This window comes from Monodon monoceros, unplaced genomic scaffold, assembly GCF_005190385.1.
Source record: "Monodon monoceros isolate NGI ecotype Baffin Bay Population unplaced genomic scaffold, NGI_Narwhal_1 Super_Scaffold_13, whole genome shotgun sequence".
In the NCBI taxonomy this organism is placed as follows: domain Eukaryota; kingdom Metazoa; phylum Chordata; class Mammalia; order Artiodactyla; family Monodontidae; genus Monodon; species Monodon monoceros.
In genome coordinates, this window is record NW_021703769.1 from 76,380,115 (window position 1) to 76,401,769 (window position 21,655).

At 42.5% G+C, this 21,655-nt stretch overlaps 1 protein-coding gene across 1 annotated transcript in view; it reads left to right on the plus strand.

Annotated features, from left to right (window-relative positions):
- The first annotated feature begins 1,721 nt into the window (after nt 1-1,721).
- Nucleotides 1,722-21,655, plus strand: part of LOC114894416 (general transcription factor II-I repeat domain-containing protein 2) — a 53,827-nt gene continuing 33,893 nt past the window's right edge. Inside the window, exons 1-3 of the mRNA XM_029221042.1 lie at nt 1,722-2,415; nt 10,282-10,385; nt 17,447-17,585. Of these exons, the coding sequence (XP_029076875.1) occupies nt 10,287-10,385; nt 17,447-17,585 (238 nt within the window). The 5' untranslated portion in view covers nt 1,722-2,415; nt 10,282-10,286. The remainder of the gene's footprint in view (nt 2,416-10,281; nt 10,386-17,446; nt 17,586-21,655) is intronic.

Consider the following 21,655-nt stretch of genomic DNA (forward strand, 5'->3'; position numbering starts at 1 on the left):
TAGATATAGGGCTATTCAAATTATCTATTTCCCTTGAGGAAGCTTTGGTAATTTGTGTCTTTCAAAGAATTTGTCCATTTCTCTTAAATTGGCAAATTTAGTGCCAAAATAATTTTCCCTCATTATCATGTATTTTGCTCGTTTATTTTTGAGTCATTTCAGGCAACAGGATAAATCCAATCCTTGTTACTTTACCTTGGCCAGAAGCCTAAGTCTAGACATTTACACTTAACTCTGAGGTGGAGAGTTACTGGACCATTTTTGTTGTTGTTACGCGGGCCTCTCACTGTTGTGGCCTCTCCCGTTGCGGAGCACAGGCTCCGGACGCGTAGGCTCAGCGGCCATGGCTCACGGGCCCAGCCGCTCCGCGGCATGTGGGATCTTCCCGGACCGGGGCACGAACCTGTGTCCCCTGCATCGGCAGGCGGACTCTCAACCACTGCGCCACCAGGGAAGCCCCCATATAGAAGATTTTAAAGCAGATTAGAAAATTGTTTCCAAGTTAAGTTTTCAAGTATGAGAGTTTTGTACTCCCATTGTTTTGGGCAACAAAATTCAATCAATCCGTATTATTCACTAACTCCATACTTGTGAATTCACCTACAATTTATAGGTAAATTTAAAAGCAATACTCACCCTGCTTTCCTTGCTTATTAGCAGACACAGTAGAGTGGCAAAAAAAGTTGTTTTGCCTGCCGTGCACGTTCCCAGCTGAGGTAGAACAAGGTGACACCAGCTCTCCCACTGTAAACAAGTGTCCTTTTCCTGGTCTACTTAATGCTACACTTTCCACATTTTGTGGGTTTTCTTTTTTTTTTCTTTTTCTTTTTTGATGATTTTGCTGTTTAAAATGGTCCTCAAACATAGCATTGTCTAGTATTCCCAAGCACAAGGGAGCGATGTGCCTTACGTAGAAAATACTTGTGTTAGCTAAGCTTCCTTCACACAAGAGTTACAGAGCTGTTGGCCATGAGTTCAACTAATGAATCAACAATATACATTAGGGCTTCCCTGGTGGCGCAGTGGTTGAGAGTCCGCCTGCCAATGCAGGGCACGCGGGTTCGTGCCCCGGCCCGGGAAGATCCCACATGCCGCGGAGCGGCTGGGCCCGTGAGCCATGGCCGCTGAGCCTGTGCGTCCAGAGGCTGTGCTCCGCAACGGGAGAGGCCACAACAGTGAGAGGCCCGCGTACCGCAAAAAAAAAAAAAAAAAAAAACAATATACATTAAATAAGGTGTCTTTAAACAGACACACACATAAAACAAGGTTATGTATTGATAGTTTTACCAAAATGTGAAGAGGCTGGCAGAAACCTAATCCTGTATTTCTCCTAGGAGCAGTATTCAGTTTTGCTCAGTGTTTGCTAAGAATTTATAGACCATAACTCTTCCGAACAGAAAGAATCAACTATAACATAATGGAAATATTTTCAAACATCTCTTTTAAAAATGATGTCAAAAAAAGCAGGTACCATCTCAACTAACTGCTGGATGGTTATCTTTACCTTGAAATAACATCTTTTTTAGCAGCTTCTGCTAGGAAGCATATCTTTGTGAGCCACTTACAGAAAAAAATGTCAGCGAATCGTGACACTTGTCTTTTTGCAAAAGAAAATGTGTATTAGAACATAACTTCAAGACAGTAAAAAATGAGAACGCTGCCTTCAACTGCGTCTGAATATTCCTTTAAAACGAGAAACAAGGCAGCTATGTTAAATCGGATCAATGGGTAAAAGGTTTCTATTCTCCTTTTGGCATATATAAAATATGTAACTTTGCTTAAACAACACTATAGTAATATTCGACTACTTGCTGGAGTGCCATCACCATCTGATGGACAGCTGGGTTGGTTATGTCACTGACCCCCATCAAAATGTGAGGACACGTTGTTACAGTATTATAACAACTCGTTGGCTTTAAGGCAGATTCACCGGTCACTGGAGTTGTGACCTCACCGCTTTAAAGGTACAAACTGCAATCATACGAAACTATCAAATTAAATAACAGCAAGAAAGTAGTCCACGTTCGGGGGCGGTGTCAGGGGCGAGACCAGACACATGCAGCCACTCATCTAAGACTGAAGATGGACGAGCACTTCTGGCCTTGAACACAGCGGGACTAAGGGACTTCACTGAACTATTCCACGGCACCGGAAACGGCAACTCCCACTTGGGGCGCTGCGGACACACGAGTCTAGGCTGCCTTCCAGGAAGCCAAAAAAAAAAAAAAAAAAAAAAAGGAAAAGAAAGAGAAAAAGAAGGGATAGTGGAGAGCAGGGCTTCGGCCGCCGCCCACACGCCGCGCCCTCGCCTCTTCGCGGTTGCGGCCCCCGCCCTCGGCCCCCGGGCCACTCCCAGGTGGCTCAGCCCTCGGACCCCGCGGCCGGCCGGGCGCGGCCCGCCGGCGGGGACCTCAGGTGCGTACCCCGCCCCCGCCGCAGCCGCCATTAAGAGCGGGTGCTTTGCTTGGAACTTTCTCGTCCCGCGGGCCTGACGGAGGGGAGGCCTGGGGAGACCGCCCGCCCAGGCGCGCGGGCTGCAAGCAGCCCCTTCGCAGCCAGCCCGACCGGCCCCCGAACCGGCGCCCCGCGGGCAAGGCCCGAGGAGTGGGGGTGGGGCGGGGAAGCCCTGGCGCGGGGGCAACGGTAGCACGCACGGAACACGCATACCTCTTCCTTCTGATTGGCTGAGCGGAGGCGGTGGGGGCGGGTGCTGCAGACTCTGGGCTCTCTAAGACCCGATGTACGTGAGGTCACGCTCCAGCTGGCGTACGTGGGGATACCGCGCAGCGTGCGGACGCGCTTGATTGGTTAGTGGGGGGGCGGGTCAGACGCTGTTGCCTGGTAACTGCGCCCAGTTCCACGGCGGTGTCCCGACACCGCCCCTCACGTCGCGCACGTTGCCGAGTGGCGCGCGGTGTGGGGTTTGTCGTGGGTGTGGTCACTGGGGCGGCCACCAGTGGCCGGTTTGTTGGCAGAAAACCAACCTAGAGGTCAGAAGAAGGCTCTGGTCCTAGACTACAGTCCCTCACGATTATGATTTAGAGATAAAGGAGAAAAAAGGTTTGTAGGGCTATATTCCCCGTGCTTCGAACCCAAGCTTTGCTGTTTAATAACAGCTTTATTGACATAACGCCATGAAATTCACCTTTAAAAGTGTATAATTCAGTGGTTTTTGTTTATTCACAGAGCTGTGCAACCATCACCAGTAATTCTAGAACGTTTTCATCACCCCCAAAGAAACCCCATATCGATTAGGCAGTCATTCCCCTTTCCCATCCCTGCCCTGGACACCGCCAATGTGCTTTGTATCCCTGTGTCTCTGCCTATTCCAGGTATTTCCTAAGGATAGAATCATCAAAGGGAGTGTTTTGGGTCTGGCTTCTTTCATTCCTTCTTATGGCTGAATAATAATTCATTGTATGGATATACCACATTTTCATCTTCCATCAATTGATGAATGTTTTTGGATTATTTCCACTTTGGGGCCATTATGAATACTGCTGTTGAACATCAGTGTTCAAGTTTTTGTGTGGACATTTGTTTTCAACTCTTGGGTACATACCAAGGAATGGAATGGCTGAGCCAAAAATGCCACCGTTTAGTTTCCTGCTGGTAATTTGAAGTAAGCAGATGTCTAAATACGGGATTGGAAATTGGCAAATTGGATATTGCTCATAGCTGCTGTCGAAGAGTTGAGCAGCCTTTTCTCTTCTTTTCTTCCACCTGGAGAGGAAGGCTTGATCTGTATGACCGGCCACCTTGCCTTCAGTGGACACAGGGCTTGGCGCCAGGCTACTGCAGGTGTTAATGCATTTGGAAAGGGTCAACTTTCTTTCTGCCTTCCTGTTGTTTAGTGCCCCACAGCTCTGGGTCTTTGCCCACACCTGCTGCCTGGAAGCTCTCTTCTCAAGCAGAACTTGCTAACATGCTTTCAGTCTCATCCCCCAGGTTGTCGACTCAGAACCATTTCGGGGGGTTCTGGCTTTCATTTTGCCTTCATTACCTGCTATCCTGTATCTATGCGGGTCTGTCTAACTCGAGATCGCAGGATGTGGATTTTATTCACATAAAAATCACTTTGTTTCCCCCTTGTCTTTCCTGCCAGCAGTGTATGTTTTCATATAGCACGTGCTCATTACATTTTTTTAAATTTTAAACATTTGTTTGGCTAAGCTAAAGTTCTTGATTATTTGTTAAGCTTTTTTTTTTTTTTTTTTCATTTAATTTGGCCACGCTGCACGGCTTGTGGAATCTTAGTTCCCCGACCAGGGACTGAACCCGTGGAGTCCTAACCACTGGACCCCCAGGGAATTCCCAAGCATTTAATTTTGACTTTTTTTTTCATTTTTTGACATTGAAAATACATATTATGTCTAATTCTTTTCCATACTCCTTGGTCATTCCAGAAGAGTCCTGGTTGTCTTGAAATTTGTTATTATTCTTTTTCTAGGATATTTTTTCCCAGCTTGAGATATAATTGACATATAACACTGTATTAGTTTTAGGAGTACAACATAGTGATTTGACATATGTATGTACTGTGAAATGACTACCACAATAAGTTTAGTCAACATTCATCACATCACATAATTACAATTTTTTTTTCTTGTGGTAAGATCTACTCTCTAAGCGACTTTCAAATATACAGTACAGTATTGTTAACTATAGTCACCATGCCCCAGGACTAGTTTATTTTATAACTGGGAGTTTGTACCTCTTGACCACTTCAATACATTTCTGTTGAATGTTGAATAGGTACACCTGCATTTGTAGTTTCCACTTCCTGTAGGCCTGGGCTGAGTCAGGGAGAAGGTGGCACCTTGGGAACTTGCTAATTAAAATCAAGGCCTCAGGGACCTGAAAAATTAACCTTTGAAAAGGTAAATTTAGAAACAGTTTAAAAAATAAAGCTGGTGTCTATTTCAAGATTTCAGAGGTTTGATAAATGGAGTGGATGACATTCCAAAATTTAAGTGGTGGAAATGAATTCTAGAATAGGGATGGGCAAATTTTTTTGGTAAAGGGTCAGATAATAAATATTTCCAGCTCTGAGGACATGTGGTCTCTGTCACATGCAACCCTGCCTTTGCAGGAAAGCAGTCAATGGACAAGATGCAAGCCAGTGAGTGTGGCTATGTTCCAATAAAACTTTATTTATAAAAATAGGTGGTAGTCTGGTTTTGATGTTTGCTTTTCATTAGTAAAATATAACATTGAAAAGGAGAGAAAGTCCTCAAAGTTTGCTGGGAAAACTGAGATTTGAGAGTTGTTTCAGTTTACATCTCCAGTTTTAAAAAAGCAAAAAGTTAAGCACTATATAAAATCTGTGATCTAAATGAACAAAGCTGGTGCTTTAGATTTCAGTAGAGAAGTTAATCACCATATAGGCTTTGGGGGTTTGAACTCTGGTACAAGCTCTCATTGTCAAGGATTTTTAACTATTAGAATGCAATGATTTTGTTTCTCAGGGAAATGTCCTCAAGGTGGGAAACCACATGATTAGCTTATAACCATGGTTCATTAGTTTGGATGTGCTGTTGACACATGGTGTGTTCTAAATCATAAAATGTAAAAGACGAAGTTCCTGCCTCCATTTGCTGTTAAGTAAAGGGTGCAAACAAAGCAATAATTATGAAACATACATTTTTAAAATTATTGCTGGTAGCACAGTTGACACCAACCGATAATAGCTTTTTTGAGTTCCACCTAGTTTCATTCTGCCTGTTATTTTATTCTCTGTTAAAGTTTTGGCATCACAGTCCTCTCAGAGATTACTGTGGTGTAATTACAGATTAGGTGCAAGCATAAGAGCCTGGAATATGCCAGTCCCTTAAGTGGGCTCAGCTCTCTGGTGGCGCTCAGTGTGAGCATCTCACAACAGTGTGTCTGGTTCTACTGTTTAAAAATGCGTATTTTTCATACATCGTGGCCCCTACACTACATCATTGGATGATTAATGGAAGAAACAATGACCCATGTCAACACTGCAGGGAAAACTGGCTCTGCAGGATTTAGCAAGAGGTCACAGAGAGGTCACGATGAATCCACTATTCATGTCATCAACATGAGAGTCAGCATACTGTGGCTTTGAGGGTTCCAGTAGCTGCTAGGTGACCAGCCAAGTATGTGATAAGGCTTTAGAGAGACTGCAAAGTATTAAAGTTATGGCTAGACGACGTGAAATCTAAAGACAGATCTATCGATGGCAAAGTTCTAAGAAAAAAGGGAAACCACCACCAAAAAGGGGATGGACTTGTGATAGACAACGCAGAGCCCGCTAGGGGTGGTTGACAGATTTCAGAACTACTTACCTGAAAAAATGTGTGGTGTCGGCAAAGTTGCATCTGCTGATAAAGAGCTAGAAAAGCCTCTCCCCTAAACAATGAAAGAAATCATGGAAGAAAAGTGTTCTCTCTGGGAAAGATATGTACTGCTTCCTCGGATAATGTTGACCATGCTTGAATTTGCCTTTTGGTATACCTACTTCCATTGTAAGACTCGACTCCGCTGAATGAGACATAGTCTTTTTTTTAACAGTGTTTGAATTAGTTAACTCTGAAAGATAATGGTCAAGAATATATTTCTTCATCACAGTTTTAAAAAACAGTAAGGTATTAAAGAGCTTGGTTCCAGGTTTATCTTTAGAACAGTGCAAATTTACCCACGTGAGTCCTTTTTTAAAACAAATATTTTCTTTATTTTAGATAAAAATTGAACACATGTTCACTATATTTAAAAGCTTATTTAAAAATCTTTGTGAGATTTTTGTAACTTCCAATGGGAAAATTATTTTAATATTTCAACAAGTAATGCAGCTGACACGTAAAGATAAAGAAAAGAAATTGGAGTGAAACTCTAGCTTTGCCAATATTTTGCATAAAAAAAATTATTTCAAGTTGGACCTTTTAATATGAAGTAATTTAATCAGAATTCTTTTTTTTTTATAAATTTATTTATTTATTTTTGGCTGAGTTGGGTCATCGTTGCTGCGCGCGGGCTTTCTCTAGTTGCGGTGAGCGGGGGCTACTCTTCGTTGCAGTGTGCGGGCTTCTCATTGCGGTGGCTTCTCTTGTTGCGGAGCACGGGCTCTACGTGCAAGGGCTTCAGTAGTTGTGGCACGTGGGCTCAGTAGTTGCGGCTTGCAGGCTCTAGAGCACAGGCTCAGTAGTTGTGGTGCATGGGCTTAGCTGCTCTGCGGCATGTGGGATCTTCCCAGCCCAGGGCTCAAACCCGTGTCTCCTGCATTGGCAGGCGGATTCTTAACCACTGCGCCACCAGGGAAACCCCCAATTCAGTGGTTTTTAATATATGCATGGAGTTGGGCAGTCATCACCACAGTCAATGTTAGAACATTTTCATCACCCTGAATAGAAACCCTGTACCCTTTAGCTACCCCACCTCCCAGCCCTAAGCAACCACTAATCTACTTTCTGTCTATAGGTTTCCCTATTCTGGACATTTCATATGCATAGACTCATGTAATATGTGGTTCCCTTGATTTTAAAATGAGGGGGCCCATAGAAGTTCAGAGGTGAAAGGAACCTTCATAGTAAGTGATTGATTTAGTCATAGAGGAGGAACCTGAGGGCTGCCGCCCACTGGGGTCCCAGAACAGGTTGGTGGTCTGGGGAACCCACAACCTGGCTTTCCTGGCCCCTGCTTCTGTGAGGACCAGCCCATCATGCCTCATGGCCTGTAAGCTTGCGTCACCAGCCTAACTTGGTGTGTCCTCTGGTGTTCACTGTTAATGCCACTGTGTGATAGCAGTTTCTTTCTGGCAAAGGGAGCAGGAGAGGGTGCAGCCACTGGGTTAGGGGTGCAGGGAATGTTCCATGAACAGCGTTGACTAAGGACTATCCAGGGAGGACTTCCCTGGTGATCCAGTGGCTAAGACTCTGCGCTCCCAATGCAGGGGGCCTGGGTTCGATCCCTGGTCAGGGAACTAGATCCCACATGCCACAACTAAAGATTCCGCATGCTGCAACTAAAAAGAGATCCTGCACGTGGCAACGAAGATCCCGTGTGCCGCAACTAAGACCTGGAACAGCCACAGCCGTTTCTAGAGAGCAGAAAGCCCCAAACGAAATGCATCCTTCCCCATCAAGTCTGACGGGACTCAGTCCCCTCCAGCGTTCTTACCATCAAAAAGTACTAAGATGCTCTCGAACAGTTCTGGTAATGAATAGGACCTCTCCTCGCCTGTGGCATCCCCACGGGCTGTTGGTATGGTGTCCCTCCCATTTCTTAACACACACTGAATGTGATTGACATAACAGATCTACAGCAATTGAAGGTGAGAAGTGGAAACAGCAGTAGGCAGGAAGTTGCCCAGCGTCTAGCTTTTCATGGACAAATCAACATGTTTGTAACCTGAGAATACATCTGCTCCTTTTTCTCTGTCTGGGATAATAAAGGGAAAATAAGAATTATGAATGAAAATATTCTGAGCTCCCAAAGAATCAGGATAGGGCATAATCTAAGTGCATAGTCTGGTAAGTGGCAAAAATAGCGTGCCTTTGCTGTTTCATGCTTTGTGATACCCATTTCTTCGGCCTGCTGTACTTAGTGATCATCATGGAATCTAGATGCTAGAGGAAAGAGTTTCTAAGACTTAACACATGTCCTTGGTGGTGCTGCTTGCTGCTTTTTCTGACTCCAGCTCTGTGGGAATAGAGTCCTTGTTATGACAAACAACATTCACAGACTTCTATCTGTTTTCAAATATGGGTGTGATAACAAGTGTCAAAGAGTGTCAAAGTCTTGATATTAAGATAATTATTTAAAAGCTTCAAATTGGGACTTCCCTGCCAGTCCAGTGGTTAGGACTCCGCGCTTCCACTGCAGGGGGCAGGGGTTCGATCCCTGGTCAGGGAACTAAGATCCTGCAAGCCTCGCAGCGTGCCTAAGTAAATAAATATTTTTAAAAATAAATAAATAAAATAAAATCTTCAAATTGAAGTATATTTCCTCACCTGTTCGTGCCCAGGTCTTACCTGTTAATTTATGTTCCTGGTATGATGTCACACTCTCATGTTCTATTTCACAATAGGGAAAGTTATAAAAAAATTTTAAGTCAAACAATTTGCATCCTAATGGCTCTGTACATGCTAGTTAGTCTCCGTTCTTTCTTTCTCAGGAAGACCTCAGCTCTAACCTAAGAGATCCTCAAGGATCCTCAAGTGTCTTCAGAAGATCTAGATAGATGAGTAGTTATATTTTTAGAATGCCTTTTCAGCCTGCTATATCCATCCAGATTGGCTAGGGTAGGCGATGGTTAAAAACACCACCAGATTTTGGTGCATTCAAGGAGCAAGGATTTATTCCTTGCTTGCCCTAGAGGTCTCTTGTGATTGGCTGTGGGTCTGATCCACAGTTTCCCCAATCTGGAACCCAACCATATGGAACGTGGCAGATCCATTGCAGAGCAAGGAGTGTGGCAGGAACCTCTGCGTGGAAGTGACGTCATTTCCCTGACATCCTTGGCCAAGGCAAGGCACGCGGCCACATACCTTCAAGTGGGCAAGGAATTGAACCACGGGCTCTGAAAGAAACGTTTGCGAATATTTCTGAATAGCCTTATAGGACCACCGTACTTCACCCCCATAGATCCTTAGGCTTCCTCCCACATACATATTTATGTTGATCTGTTTATCTTTTGCTTACAGACATAATTAAGCCAGATACTGCAGGGGCAGGACACAATGACAAGTGCTTACATTGTATGCTCTAGTTCAAAGAACTCTTTTTATGATGTTAGAGAAACTTTTGCAAAGAAACTTTTTAATGCTCACTTGATTTAGAGTCTGGGGAAAATTAGAATGAGCTTTCATGCAGAAGTCCTAGCAGGAAAAGGAAGGAAGGGATTTTCCCTTCCCATCTGTAATACACAAAGCCACTTCTCTCCTCTTCCTGTGTATGTGGACCAGAATGTGGTGCCAGACATGGTCGGGCTGAAATCTGACAAAACAACACGGGATCAATAAAGGACCTTCCTTACCTTCCTTCCTCCTCGTCTGGGAAATAGTTAACATGCCTCTCTAGCATACCTGAATTTATTTTATGAGAAGGTGATATCTAGGTTTAGTGGAAAATACACTATGGAAAGTTAGCATTGCTCTACAGAGATCTTAGGCAAAGCACTTACTGTCTCTAAGTGTTGGTTTCTTCACCTTTAAAGGAAGGGTTGAACCAGGTCACCTGTGAGGACCCTCACAGCTCTAAACATGTTGAGCAGGACACTGAATTTCTACCACTCACTTTCCTAATACTTCTCTTTCCTAGGGATCATGGCCCAAGTAGCAATGTCCACCCTGCCCATCACAAATGAGGAGTCCTCGGAGAGCAGGATGGTGGTGACGTTCCTCGTGTCTGCCCTTGAGTCCATGGTGAGATGGCTTTGCAGTTCTATAAAATGTCACGTGGTTGGATCACTGCCGAGCATCAGAACGGTGAAGCACTTCACCGACACTTTTGATGTTCAGCTTCAGTGTTACATCCTATCTGTGTGCACATATCCTTTTTTATAGGGGATGATGGGCTTGTCAGATAATTAAGAAATTTTTTTCTTACATTATGGATGGAATTGTATAAATGTAATCTCTCTAGATCTGAAAATTTAATGAAGGCCCCTCCGTTACCTTGTTTGAGAATACTTTTGTTTAAAGTCAAAGGTAAATTAATAATCCAGGGGCAAAAAAATAATAATAATCATCCAGGGGCTTCCCTGGTGGTGCAGTGGTTGAGAATCCACCTGCCAATGCAGGGGACATGGGTTCAAGCCCTGGTGCAGGAGGATCCCACACGCCACGGAGCAACTAAGCCCGTGCACCACAGCTACTGAGCCCGCGTACCACAACTACTGAAGCCCACGCGCCTAGAGCCCATGCTCTGCAACGAGAAGCCACGACAATGAGAAGCCCGTGCATCACAGTGAAGAGTAGCCCCCACTCACCACAACAAAGACCCAACGCAGCCAAAAATAAATAAATAAATTTTTAAAAAAATTAATAATCCATTGATATGCATCTGTTTTACATCCAAAGTGTAAAACTTACCTTGTGGGTGAAAATTTGAGGGGAGATTTACATAACCTCAAGGCATCTGATCACAACGTATTGATTACAAAACGGAACATCAGTAACTTTATAAAAGTAGAGAAACCTGACAGCCACCCCCTTAATCAAGTGACCAAGGGGAACATCAGCAGTAATGGGACGGAGGGACCTCCCGAGCTGCCTGGTGGGAGGAACTGAGGAGGGGCAGTGCCGCGTCCTGGCATTCCTGCCTCCAAGGAGGAAGCATAGGACAAACCCACATTTACGGACATCCTACAGAATAACTGGGCTGCACTTCCATAAATGTCAGTCTCACGAAAGACAAAGATGGAGATCTGTCTGTTCCAGATGGAAGGAGACTGGAGAGACAGGACAGCCAATAGAAAGTGTGACCCTGGATTGGATCCTGGACCAGAAAAAAATCTAGAGAGAGATTTACTTTTTCCATAAAGAACATTATTGGGTCCATTGGCAAAATACCAAACACACAGGTAACTCACTCACATACACACACGCATACCTAGACCCATCATATTTAAACTGTAGAAAACCAACTATAAAGAGAAAATTTTAAAGCAACTTAGGGTAAACTGAATAACGGCCCCCAAAGATGTCCTGTCCTCATCCCCAGAGCCTGTGAACGTTACCTTATTTGGCAAAAGAAAGTTTACAGATGTGACTAAGCTAAGGATCTTGAGATGGGAGATTATCCTAGATTATCTGAGGGCAAATAAAAATGTTAAAAAAAAAAACAACCCTGGAATGAATTTTTTTAAAAAGCATCAGACCTATTTGAAGAGAACTAGAAATATCTTACCCCAGAACTGACCACATTCCTTCTTTTGACAAATATTCATGAAGCAGCTCCTATATGTCAAGGTCTTCTAGGTGCTGGGGCCAGAAGACTTGAGAAGACAGATAAGGTCCCCCTCACATAGATTTCATGTTCTACTTGGGGAGACAGACAATAAACAAACTCTGTGTGTGTGTATCAGTAAATATAATATTATTTTAAAATGAGGGTCAGGGGGACTTCCCTCGTGGTCCAGTGGCTAAGACTCTGCACTCCCAATGCAGGGGGCCTGGGTTCGAGCCCTGCTCGGGGAACTAGATCCCACACACATGCCGCAACTAAAGATCCCACATGCCGCAACTAAGACCTGCACAGCCAAATAAATAAATAAATATATTTTTAAAAAATAATTAATAAAACAAGGGTCAGAAAACAGAGGTTTAAGGGAGAGAACAGATGGTTAAGGGCGGTGGTCTGGGAGAAGTTCTCTGGGCAGTTGCCCTTTATGCAAAGACCTAGATGAAGTGAGGAAGTGAGTCAGGCCAGTATCTGGGGGCAGAGTGTTCAAAGCACCAAGAACAGCTTGTGCAAAGGCCCCTTGGCAGGAACAAGTTTGGTGTTTTCAAGGAATATCAAGAAGTCCAGTAACACTGGAGCAGAGTGAGGAAAGAAGGTGTGGTCAGAGGTCAAGTACAAGAGGCTGCGACTTCCCTTGCAGTCCACTGGTTAAGACGCTGTGCTCCCAATGCCAGGGGTCACAGGCTCAGTCCCTGGTCGGGTTAACTAAGATCCCGCATGTCACACGGTGCAGCCAAAAAAAAAAAAAAAAAAGAGGCAGCTGGTGACCAGATCATATCAAGACTGGGACTTTTTCCCTCAGGTAGTGGGAAGGCATTGGAAGGTTTTGAGCAAAGGAGTGATGGCAGTGGCGGGGGGTGTTTGTGTCAACAGTCGATGACTGTGGAACACGAGTGGAAGCAGGGAGACCAGTTTGCAGGCCATGGTTCATGTGGGAGGTTTTGGTGGCCTGGACTAGGGTGGGAGTGGCGGACATAAGAAGCAATGGGACCACAAAGATCTGATGAAGGTAGAGTTGCTAGGACTTACCGACGGATTGGATGGGAGCTATGACATTTTCTTGAGAAAATCAAGTTTTGTGTGTGTGTGGTAGGATATATATATATATATATACACATGACGTAAAATTTACCATCTTCACCATTTTTAAGTGTACAGTTCGGTGGCATTAAGTACATTCACACTGCTGTGTGACCCTCACCACTGCCCATCTCCAGAACTTTTTCATCTTCTTAAACTGAAACTCTGCCCTCATTAAACAGTTATTCTCACTCACCCCTTCCTCGAGCCTTCAGAAACCGAGGTGTGTGTGTGTGTGTGTGTGTGTTTTAATAAAATGTTATCGTACTTAGGAATACTTTTACTATTTACAGAAAAGCTGGAGACTCCCCTGGTGGTCCAGTGGTTAGGACTCTGTGCTTTCACTGCAGGGGGCCCGGGTTCGATCCCTGGTTGGGGAAATAAGATCCCACCAAGCCGCGTGGCCTGGCCAAAAACATAAATAAATAAAAGCTGTAAAGATCATACAGAGAGCCCCCACATACTCCTCACCCATAACTTACATAACTGTGGCACGTTATATGTAACTATGGTACATTTGCCGAAACTAATAGATCAATACCGTACATCACTATTAACCAACTCCAGACTTCACTCGAATTTCATCAGCTTTTCCACTGATGTCCTTTTTCTGCTCCAGGCTCCACCCTGTGATCCCACATGGCATTTAATCATCCTGTCCCGTTAGGCTCCTCTGATCTGTGACAGTTTCTCAATCTCTTTTTTTTTGCGGTACGCGGGCCTCTCACTGTTGCGGCCTCTCCCGTTGCGGAGCACAGGCTCCGGACGCGCAGGCTCAGCGGCCATGGCTCACGGGCCCAGCCGCTCCGCGGCATGTGGGATCTTCCCGGACAGGGGCATGAACCCGTGTCCCCTGCATCGGCAGGTGGACTCTAAACCACTGCGCCACCAGGGAAGCCCTCCTCTTATTTTTGATGACTTTGACAGTTCTGCAGAGTTCCGGTCAGGTATTTTATCGAATCTCCTTCCGTTTGGGTTTCTCTGACGTAGCCCTCCTGTTTAGACCAGGGTTATGGAAAGAAGACCGGAGAGGTGAGATGCCTCATCTTCTCATCACATCACGTCAGGGGTGCGTGGCACCAACGTGTCACTGGTGAGGCTCATCTGGATCACTGGGTCAGGGTGGCACGATGGTATAAAGGAATTTATACCCTTTGAGTCAGGTGAGCCACTGACATGATTCCAGCCCATGGAAATAAACGTGTCCGGAAATGTTTACATCCTTGGAATTTTTTTTTTTTTTTGAGGTACAATTGACATACAACTTGGATGTTTATTGTAGTGTTATTTGTACCAGGAAAATAACTTCAGTAATGTTATGGTTAACCTATGGCATATACATAGGATAGAATATTATATATTCATTCAAAAATCAGGTTTTTCAGTATTATAAATGCTCAGAAATAATGAAAAGTGAATAAAGCAGAATGCCAACCTATATACAGTAGAATGTTTCTAATTTTGTTTTTAAAAATTGTGTGTGCATATTTTAAAATGTGAATAGTGGGTAATTTTAGGTAATGGAATTAGAGGTGATTTCTTTTTCTGTGTACTTTTCTGTATCTGCTAAAATTTTTGTAACAGCATATATCATAATGAGAAAAAAATGCTTTTAAAAAGATATTTTCTACCAATGATGACCTAAGTAAGACTAAAGATTGATAACTTCACCTAATACCAGATTCTATACTTTAGATAAAGAGCTGAATTTTTGGTTCATTTGACACAGAGATAGATTTGCCATGAAGTTAATGGAACTTAAAAGCTTCTGGGCACCTGCCTTGCACCGGCCACTTCCATGGCCTTGGGGGATCCTAGCAACACATGCACATATGTTTTTGTAAAATTTGCTGAAGTGACATCTTTTCACCACATCAGTTAAGGTTGCTGTCTCCTGTTCTGCCTTCCTCTTTCTGTCACAAGCCCTGTGTTAACTTCCTCTTGCTGCTATAACAAATTACACAAACTTAGAGGCTTTAAACGTCACACATTTATCTGACGACGGTTCTGGAGTTCAGAAGGCAGAAAGTGGGTTTTACAGAGCTAAAATCAAGGTGTCAACAGGCTGTGCTCCTTCTGGAGGCTCCCAGGGAGAAACTGTGCCTTGCCCTTCCCAGCTCCTCGGGCTGGAATTCCTTGACCTGTGGTTCCTTCCAGCAAGGGCACCAATGTGCCCTTGGATTCCCTTGTCATCCCCTTCTGCCTCCTTCTTTTTATACTAGGATCCTTGTGGTTTCATTAGGGGACCCCTGTGGCCCCACCCAGATAATCAAGATAATCTCATCTCGGGCTTCCCTGGTGGTGCAGTGGTTAAGAATCCGCCTGCCGATGCAGGGGACACAGGTTCGAGCCCTGGTCTGGGAAGATCCCACATGCCGCAGAGCAACTAAGCCCGTGGGCCACAACTACTGAGCCCGCGTGCCACAACTACTGAAGCCTGCGTGCCTAGAGCCCATGCTCTGCAACAAGAGAAGCCACTGCAATGAGAAGCCTGCACACAGCAACGAAGACCCAAGGCAGCCAAAAATAAATAAAATTAAATTTTGAAGACCTTTAATTAAATAAAAAAAGACAATCTCATCTCAAGATCCTAACTGTAATCACATCTGCAAAGTCCCTTTTGCCTGTAAGGTAACATAACAGGCTCTGGGGATTAGGACGTAGACATCTTTAGGGGCCATTATTCTGCCCCCCATAAGCCACTGTGTCAGGTGATGTTTGAGTGGAGATGGGCATTTTGGGAGTCTCAAGAAGGGGAAGATGGGTTGGAGATTACATTTAGTTTTAGTTTAGTGGTAAGTATTACGTGGCTTGATGTTATTTCTGTGTCTGGGTAAATTATTGCTAGATGTCCTGGTATAGGAATGGTTTCCAGGAATAATCCGATTGTCAACTCTTCCGGTAACTCGACATCAAGGGACAAGACCCGAGGTCATATTGTGGTGTGAACATGTTCCCAACTCCAAAAGTATGTGGGTAGTAGAGGAGAAACAAGGTTTTAAATGTACAGAGCCAGCAGCTAGTCTGTGGAAAATTCTTCCAGTCGTTAAATGGGTGTAATTGTCAACAGAGGATTTGTTTTTCATCGATGCGTTGTCAAAACGGAAGTTCCCTCTGGTCAGGAAGATACTCAGTAACATAGCGTATTCAGTTATAAATACACCAAACATTCTTTTAAATTGTTGAAAGGAACTACATAAAGTAGAATTTATCAGAATTCTTGTCTGTAGCACCACAAAGAACAGCAAGTGTGTCTGTGGTATGAATTTTCATGTTTATTCATCCTTATCATCAATAATAAAAAGGTAATCAATCACATTGGAGGAAACATTAAATTATCTCTATTCTCTTCATAGAAAATGATATTATGAAATTTTTGTCACAGGAAGAGGCAGAGTCTGCAGCCAAAGATGTAGGGAAAAAAGGCACATGAGACAGGCGTGTCAAGATTCTGCACTCAGTTCCAACATGGGTGTTTTCCCCACACTGACAAGCAATTCTTAGACACCAGCTGGGTGTCCTACCATTCACCTCAATCCTGACACTATTTACCTAGAGAGAGCATCAGATTCCACAGGTTAAGGGCTCAGTCCTACAAGACTGTCTTCCCTACCCCTCCCCCAACTTCAGATGCCATTGGCAAGCCCGCATCGTCACCTATGCGTCTGACCAACCCACTATAGGTTGGAGGGTTCCACGTGCCCCTCCTCGGGTTCGATTAATTTGCTAGAGCTGCTCACAGAACTCAGAGAAGCATTTGATTTACTAGACTGTTATAAAAGGATATATATAACTCAAGGACAGAAAGATGGGAGAGATGCACAAGGCAAGGTGTGGGGAAAGGGGAACAGAGCTTCCATGCCCTCTCCCAAGTGCGCCACTCTCCCTAAATCTCCACTTGTTCATCAATCCTTTTGTCTTTTCCTTCATTACCTAGGGATGATGGATTAAACCACTGGCCATTGATTCAATCTACAGCCCCTCTCCCCTCCCCAGAGGTCGGGGGGTGGGACTGAAAGTTCCCACCTTCTAATCACCTGGTTGGTTTTCCCAGCAGCCAGCCCCCATCCTTAGGCTGGTCCCAAAGTCACCTCATTAACAAAGCAAAAGACACCTTTATCTCGCTCTTAGAAAATTCCAAGGGTTTTAGGAGCTTTGTGCCAGAAACAGTGGAAGACAACCAAATATATACATTTCTTATTATAAATCACAAACATCATCACAGGTGCCGAATAAAAATCTTCTTCTCGTGGTTTTATGATGTTATTTGCTTGATAAAATTTGTGTGTTTTTTTTTTCTTGGTGGTTTTTCTCGTTCTAAAGAAATATTTGTTTTGTACCTAATTTTGTACTTTTTTTCTTAAGGCAGACCTCACAGCCCCCACAAAAATCCAGACCTGCCCTTGCAGATAACATTTCATTCTTTTTTTTCCCATTTCAGTGTAAAGAACTGGCCAAGTCCAAGGCGGAAGTGGCCTGCATTGCAATGTATGAAACAGACGTGTTTGTCGTTGGAACAGAGAAAGGACGTGCTTTTATCAATGCCAGAACGGATTTGCAGAAGGATTTTGCAAAATACTGTAGGTGTTAACAATTTTATCCTTTGTATTCGTAAATCTTAGAATTTTGGCAGGCAAGACTTACGTATTATTTTCTTCTAAGATGTCATAAGCGTTATCCTAAAAATGGTTCTGACATATCCCTTTGAGTTAGCAAAACACCGACTCCAAGAAGCACGGTCAATGTATTTTACACTGTATCCTCTGCAGGGCCCTGGTTTTGTAGAATACATTTGAAGAACATAGAGGAAACTGTCTTTCATTCCTAAAATAAAACCAAATTGAACAAAAATACTCTTATTTTACTCCCTCCCAAAGGAAAGGGAAAAACTCCTTCAAGGCCTATTCGGTTTTTCTTTCAGTTAATAGCCATTATACTCCTTTGTCTTTTTTTTTTTTTTAAATGTAGGACTTTCAGGGCCTTCAGTGTACCAATATGTGTTACAAGGAGCATTAGTGAGCATATGTGGTCATCTGTGAGCTAAACTAGTCTAGTGTGTTAAAACCTACATGCTGTATAATGATTATCTCTACCACTGTAGGTCATCTGACAGGTATTGAATTAGCAATTTTGTATTCCCTGGAACCAAGAAAGGAAAAAAAAAAAAAAAGTTTATCAGAGGGTGTGTGTGTGTGTGTGTGTGTGTGTGTGTAGGGAGATATGGGTATAGATATATTGATGTCTCCAAGGGTTGGCAAAGGATGTATATATCCTCTCTCTATATGTATACAGTTGACCCTTGAACAACATGGGTTTGAATTGCACAGGTCCATATATATTTGGAATTTTTTCAATAGTAAATACTACAGTACTACAACATCTGTGGTTAGTTGAAACCACAAATGAGGAACCGTGGATACGGAGGAAACGTGGATACTGGAGGCCGACACTAAATTATACACAGATTTTCACCAGCACCCCTACCTTCATGTTGTTCAAGGGCCAACTGTATACCATTTTACTACAAAACAAACCTATATCTATAAAAGATCATATATATATATATATATAGGAGAGAGGGTGATTGATTCGGACTGACTTTTAAGACCAAACTTAGGGTCTCTACTATCAAGAAGATTAAAAAAATGAAGCAATCTTTAAATAAGATGGTGAGCATGTAATTGATGAACAAGAAGGGTATGCTCAGATCAACGTCAGCTGCCAACTGGATTTCTAATCGTTGAAATTGAATCACAGATTTTAAAAAATTTTCACAGTGCATGCTAATTTTTCATATATAAAGTTATTCATATTTCTCTGAATATGTTTTCTCTCTTTTTTCCTTGATAAATCTTATAAGGCATTCATCTCTTTTAATTAAATTTCCAATAAGACAACTTTTGGCTTTGTGATTTTGTCTATTGTTTCTTTGTTTTCTTTGTCATTTGTTTCTGCTCTTTATTATTTCCTTATTTAATTGAATTTAATTGCTTTTCTTTTCTAGCTTCTTGATTTGGTAGCTTAGGTCATTGAGTTTTTTTAAAAAATATTTAAAGTTATAATTTTTCCTTTAGGTTCTGCTTTAGCTGTAATCCTCAGATTTTGATATGTTGTGTTTTATTATGATTTTGTTCAAAGTATTTTCTAAGAACCCTAGTAATTTCTTTTTGACCCATGGTTACTGAGAAGCATGTTGCTTAATTTCCTAATATTTGGAAATTTAGGGATTATTGATTTCTAGTTAAATCCCATTGTGGTCCAAAAACATACTCTGTATGATTTTAATCCTTTTGAGTTTATCAAGACCTAATTTATCACTTAGCACATCATTTATGTTGGTGACTAGTCCATGTACCCTTGAAAAGAATTTAGATTCTGCAGTTAACAGACCAATCAGGTCAAGTTGTTAAATGTTATTCAGTTCATCTGTATCATTTCCAATTTTCGCCTATTATCTTATCCATTATTGATAGAGGATTGTTAAAATAGCCAACTATATTGCATATTTGTTCCTCCTTTTGGTTAGTACATTTTGCTTCACACATGTTGAAGATATGAATATGAACGTTATTAGATATAAATTTAGGATTGTAATGTTTTCCTGCTGAATTGACCCTTGTTTTCCTCACAAAATATTCCTCTTTGTTTCATTTATCCTCCTGATCTTGAAGTCTCCTTTGTCTTGTATTAATATAGCCTCACCAGCTTTCTTATGACTAATATTTGCATAGCACATCCTTTTCTATTCATTTACTTTCAGCTCTCTGTACTTTATATTTAAACTATGTCTCTTGTAAACATGCAGTTAGGTCTTTTTTGTAAAAACCAGTCTGAAAATCTGACTCTTGGATTGTTTCTTCCATTTACATGTAATGTCATCATTTATATGGTTTAGTTTAAGGCTTCTGTGTTGCTGTTTCTTTTCTATTCATCTCATATATTCTTTGTTCCTTTGAGACTTTCCTGCGTTATTTTATTTCTTATTTTTTTAATAAATTAATTTTATTTATTTATTTATTTTGGCTGCATTGGGTCCTCGTTGCTGCATGCCTGCTTTCTCTAGTTGTGGCCAGCGGGGGCTACTCTTCATCGTGGTACACGGGCTTCTCATTCTGGTGGCTTCTTTTGTTGCAGAGCATGGGCTCTAGGCACGTGGGCTTCAGTAGTTGTGGCACGTGGACTCAGTAGCTGTGGCTCGTGGGCTCTAGAGCACAGGTTCAGTAGTTGTGGCACATGGGCTTAGTTGCTCTGCGGCATGTGGGATCTTGCCAGACCAGGGATCGAACCCATGTCCCCTGCACTGGCAGGTGGATTCTTAACCACTGCACCACCAGGGAAACCCCCTGTGTTATTTTAGATCGAGAAATTTTTTGTATTATATTTTATCTCCTCTACTGACATTTTAGCTCTTTTAGGTTTTTTTTTTTTTTTTGGTTATTCTTGGGATTATAATATGCCCTCCTAATTTGTCACAGTGAACCTAAAATTACTATTTTTCTACTACACCTACAATGTAAGAACCTTAAACAGTATAATTCTGTTTACTTCTGTCTAGCCCTAATATGTTATAAATCCTGCAACACCTTATGATGTTTGTTTTAAGCAATCACTTTCCAAAATTTTTTAAAATAATCTTTTATATTTACCTACATATGTACCCTTTCTAATACCCCTTTTTCCTTCTTGTAGCTCTGGATTTCCATCTGGAATTATTTCCCTTCAGCCTGAAGAACTTTCTTTAGCATTTCCTTTAGTGTGGGTCTAATAGTAAGAAACCCTCTCTGATTTTGTTTATCAGAAAATGTATTTACCTTGCCTTCATTTGTGTGTGTGTGTGTGCGTGTGTGTGTGTGGTTTAAAAAAAAACATAAAATTTACCATTAAACCACATTTATGGGTATGGTAGTTCAGTAGTGTTGAGTATATTCACATTGTTGTGAAACAGATCTCCAGAACTCTTTCATCTTGCAAATCTGAAGCTCTATATCCACTAAATAAATAATTCCCTTTCCCCCACTACCTTGGCCCCTGATAACCACCATTCTCCTTTGTTTCCATGAGTGTGACTATTTCACATACCTCATCTAAGTGGAATCATAGAGTACTTACACTACTAACGCCTGGATTATTTTACTTTGGGCATAGCATCCTGAGGTTTCAGCCATGTTATAGCATGGAATGGGACTCAGTCTGCCTTCAAACACCTCTAATGAATTTTTCAGTTCAGTTATCGGATTTTTCAGCCCCAGAAGTGCCGTTTGGTATTTTTATAGTTCCTCTTTGTCAGCACTCTCATTTTGTTCATGTATCATTTAGTTGTTTTCTATACTCTCTTTTAGTGCATTGAGGATCTTTATTTTAAATTCTTCGTCAGGTAGTTCATAGATCTACATTTCTTGAGAATTGGTGTCTGGAGTTCTATTTTGTTCCTTTGAGTGGGCCTTGTTTCCCTGCTTCTCTGTATGCCTTGTAATTTTTTCTCCCCCCCCTGGGATTTTTTCCTGGGCATTTGAAAAAACAACCACCTCTCCCAGTCTTTGCTTACTGGCTCCGTGCGGCAGAAGACCACCCATCAGCCCTGCTGGCTGTTCTAGAACCTCTCAAACCTTTTTGAATCTCTTTCGCCCCCTGGTGTCTCCCACAGAACTGC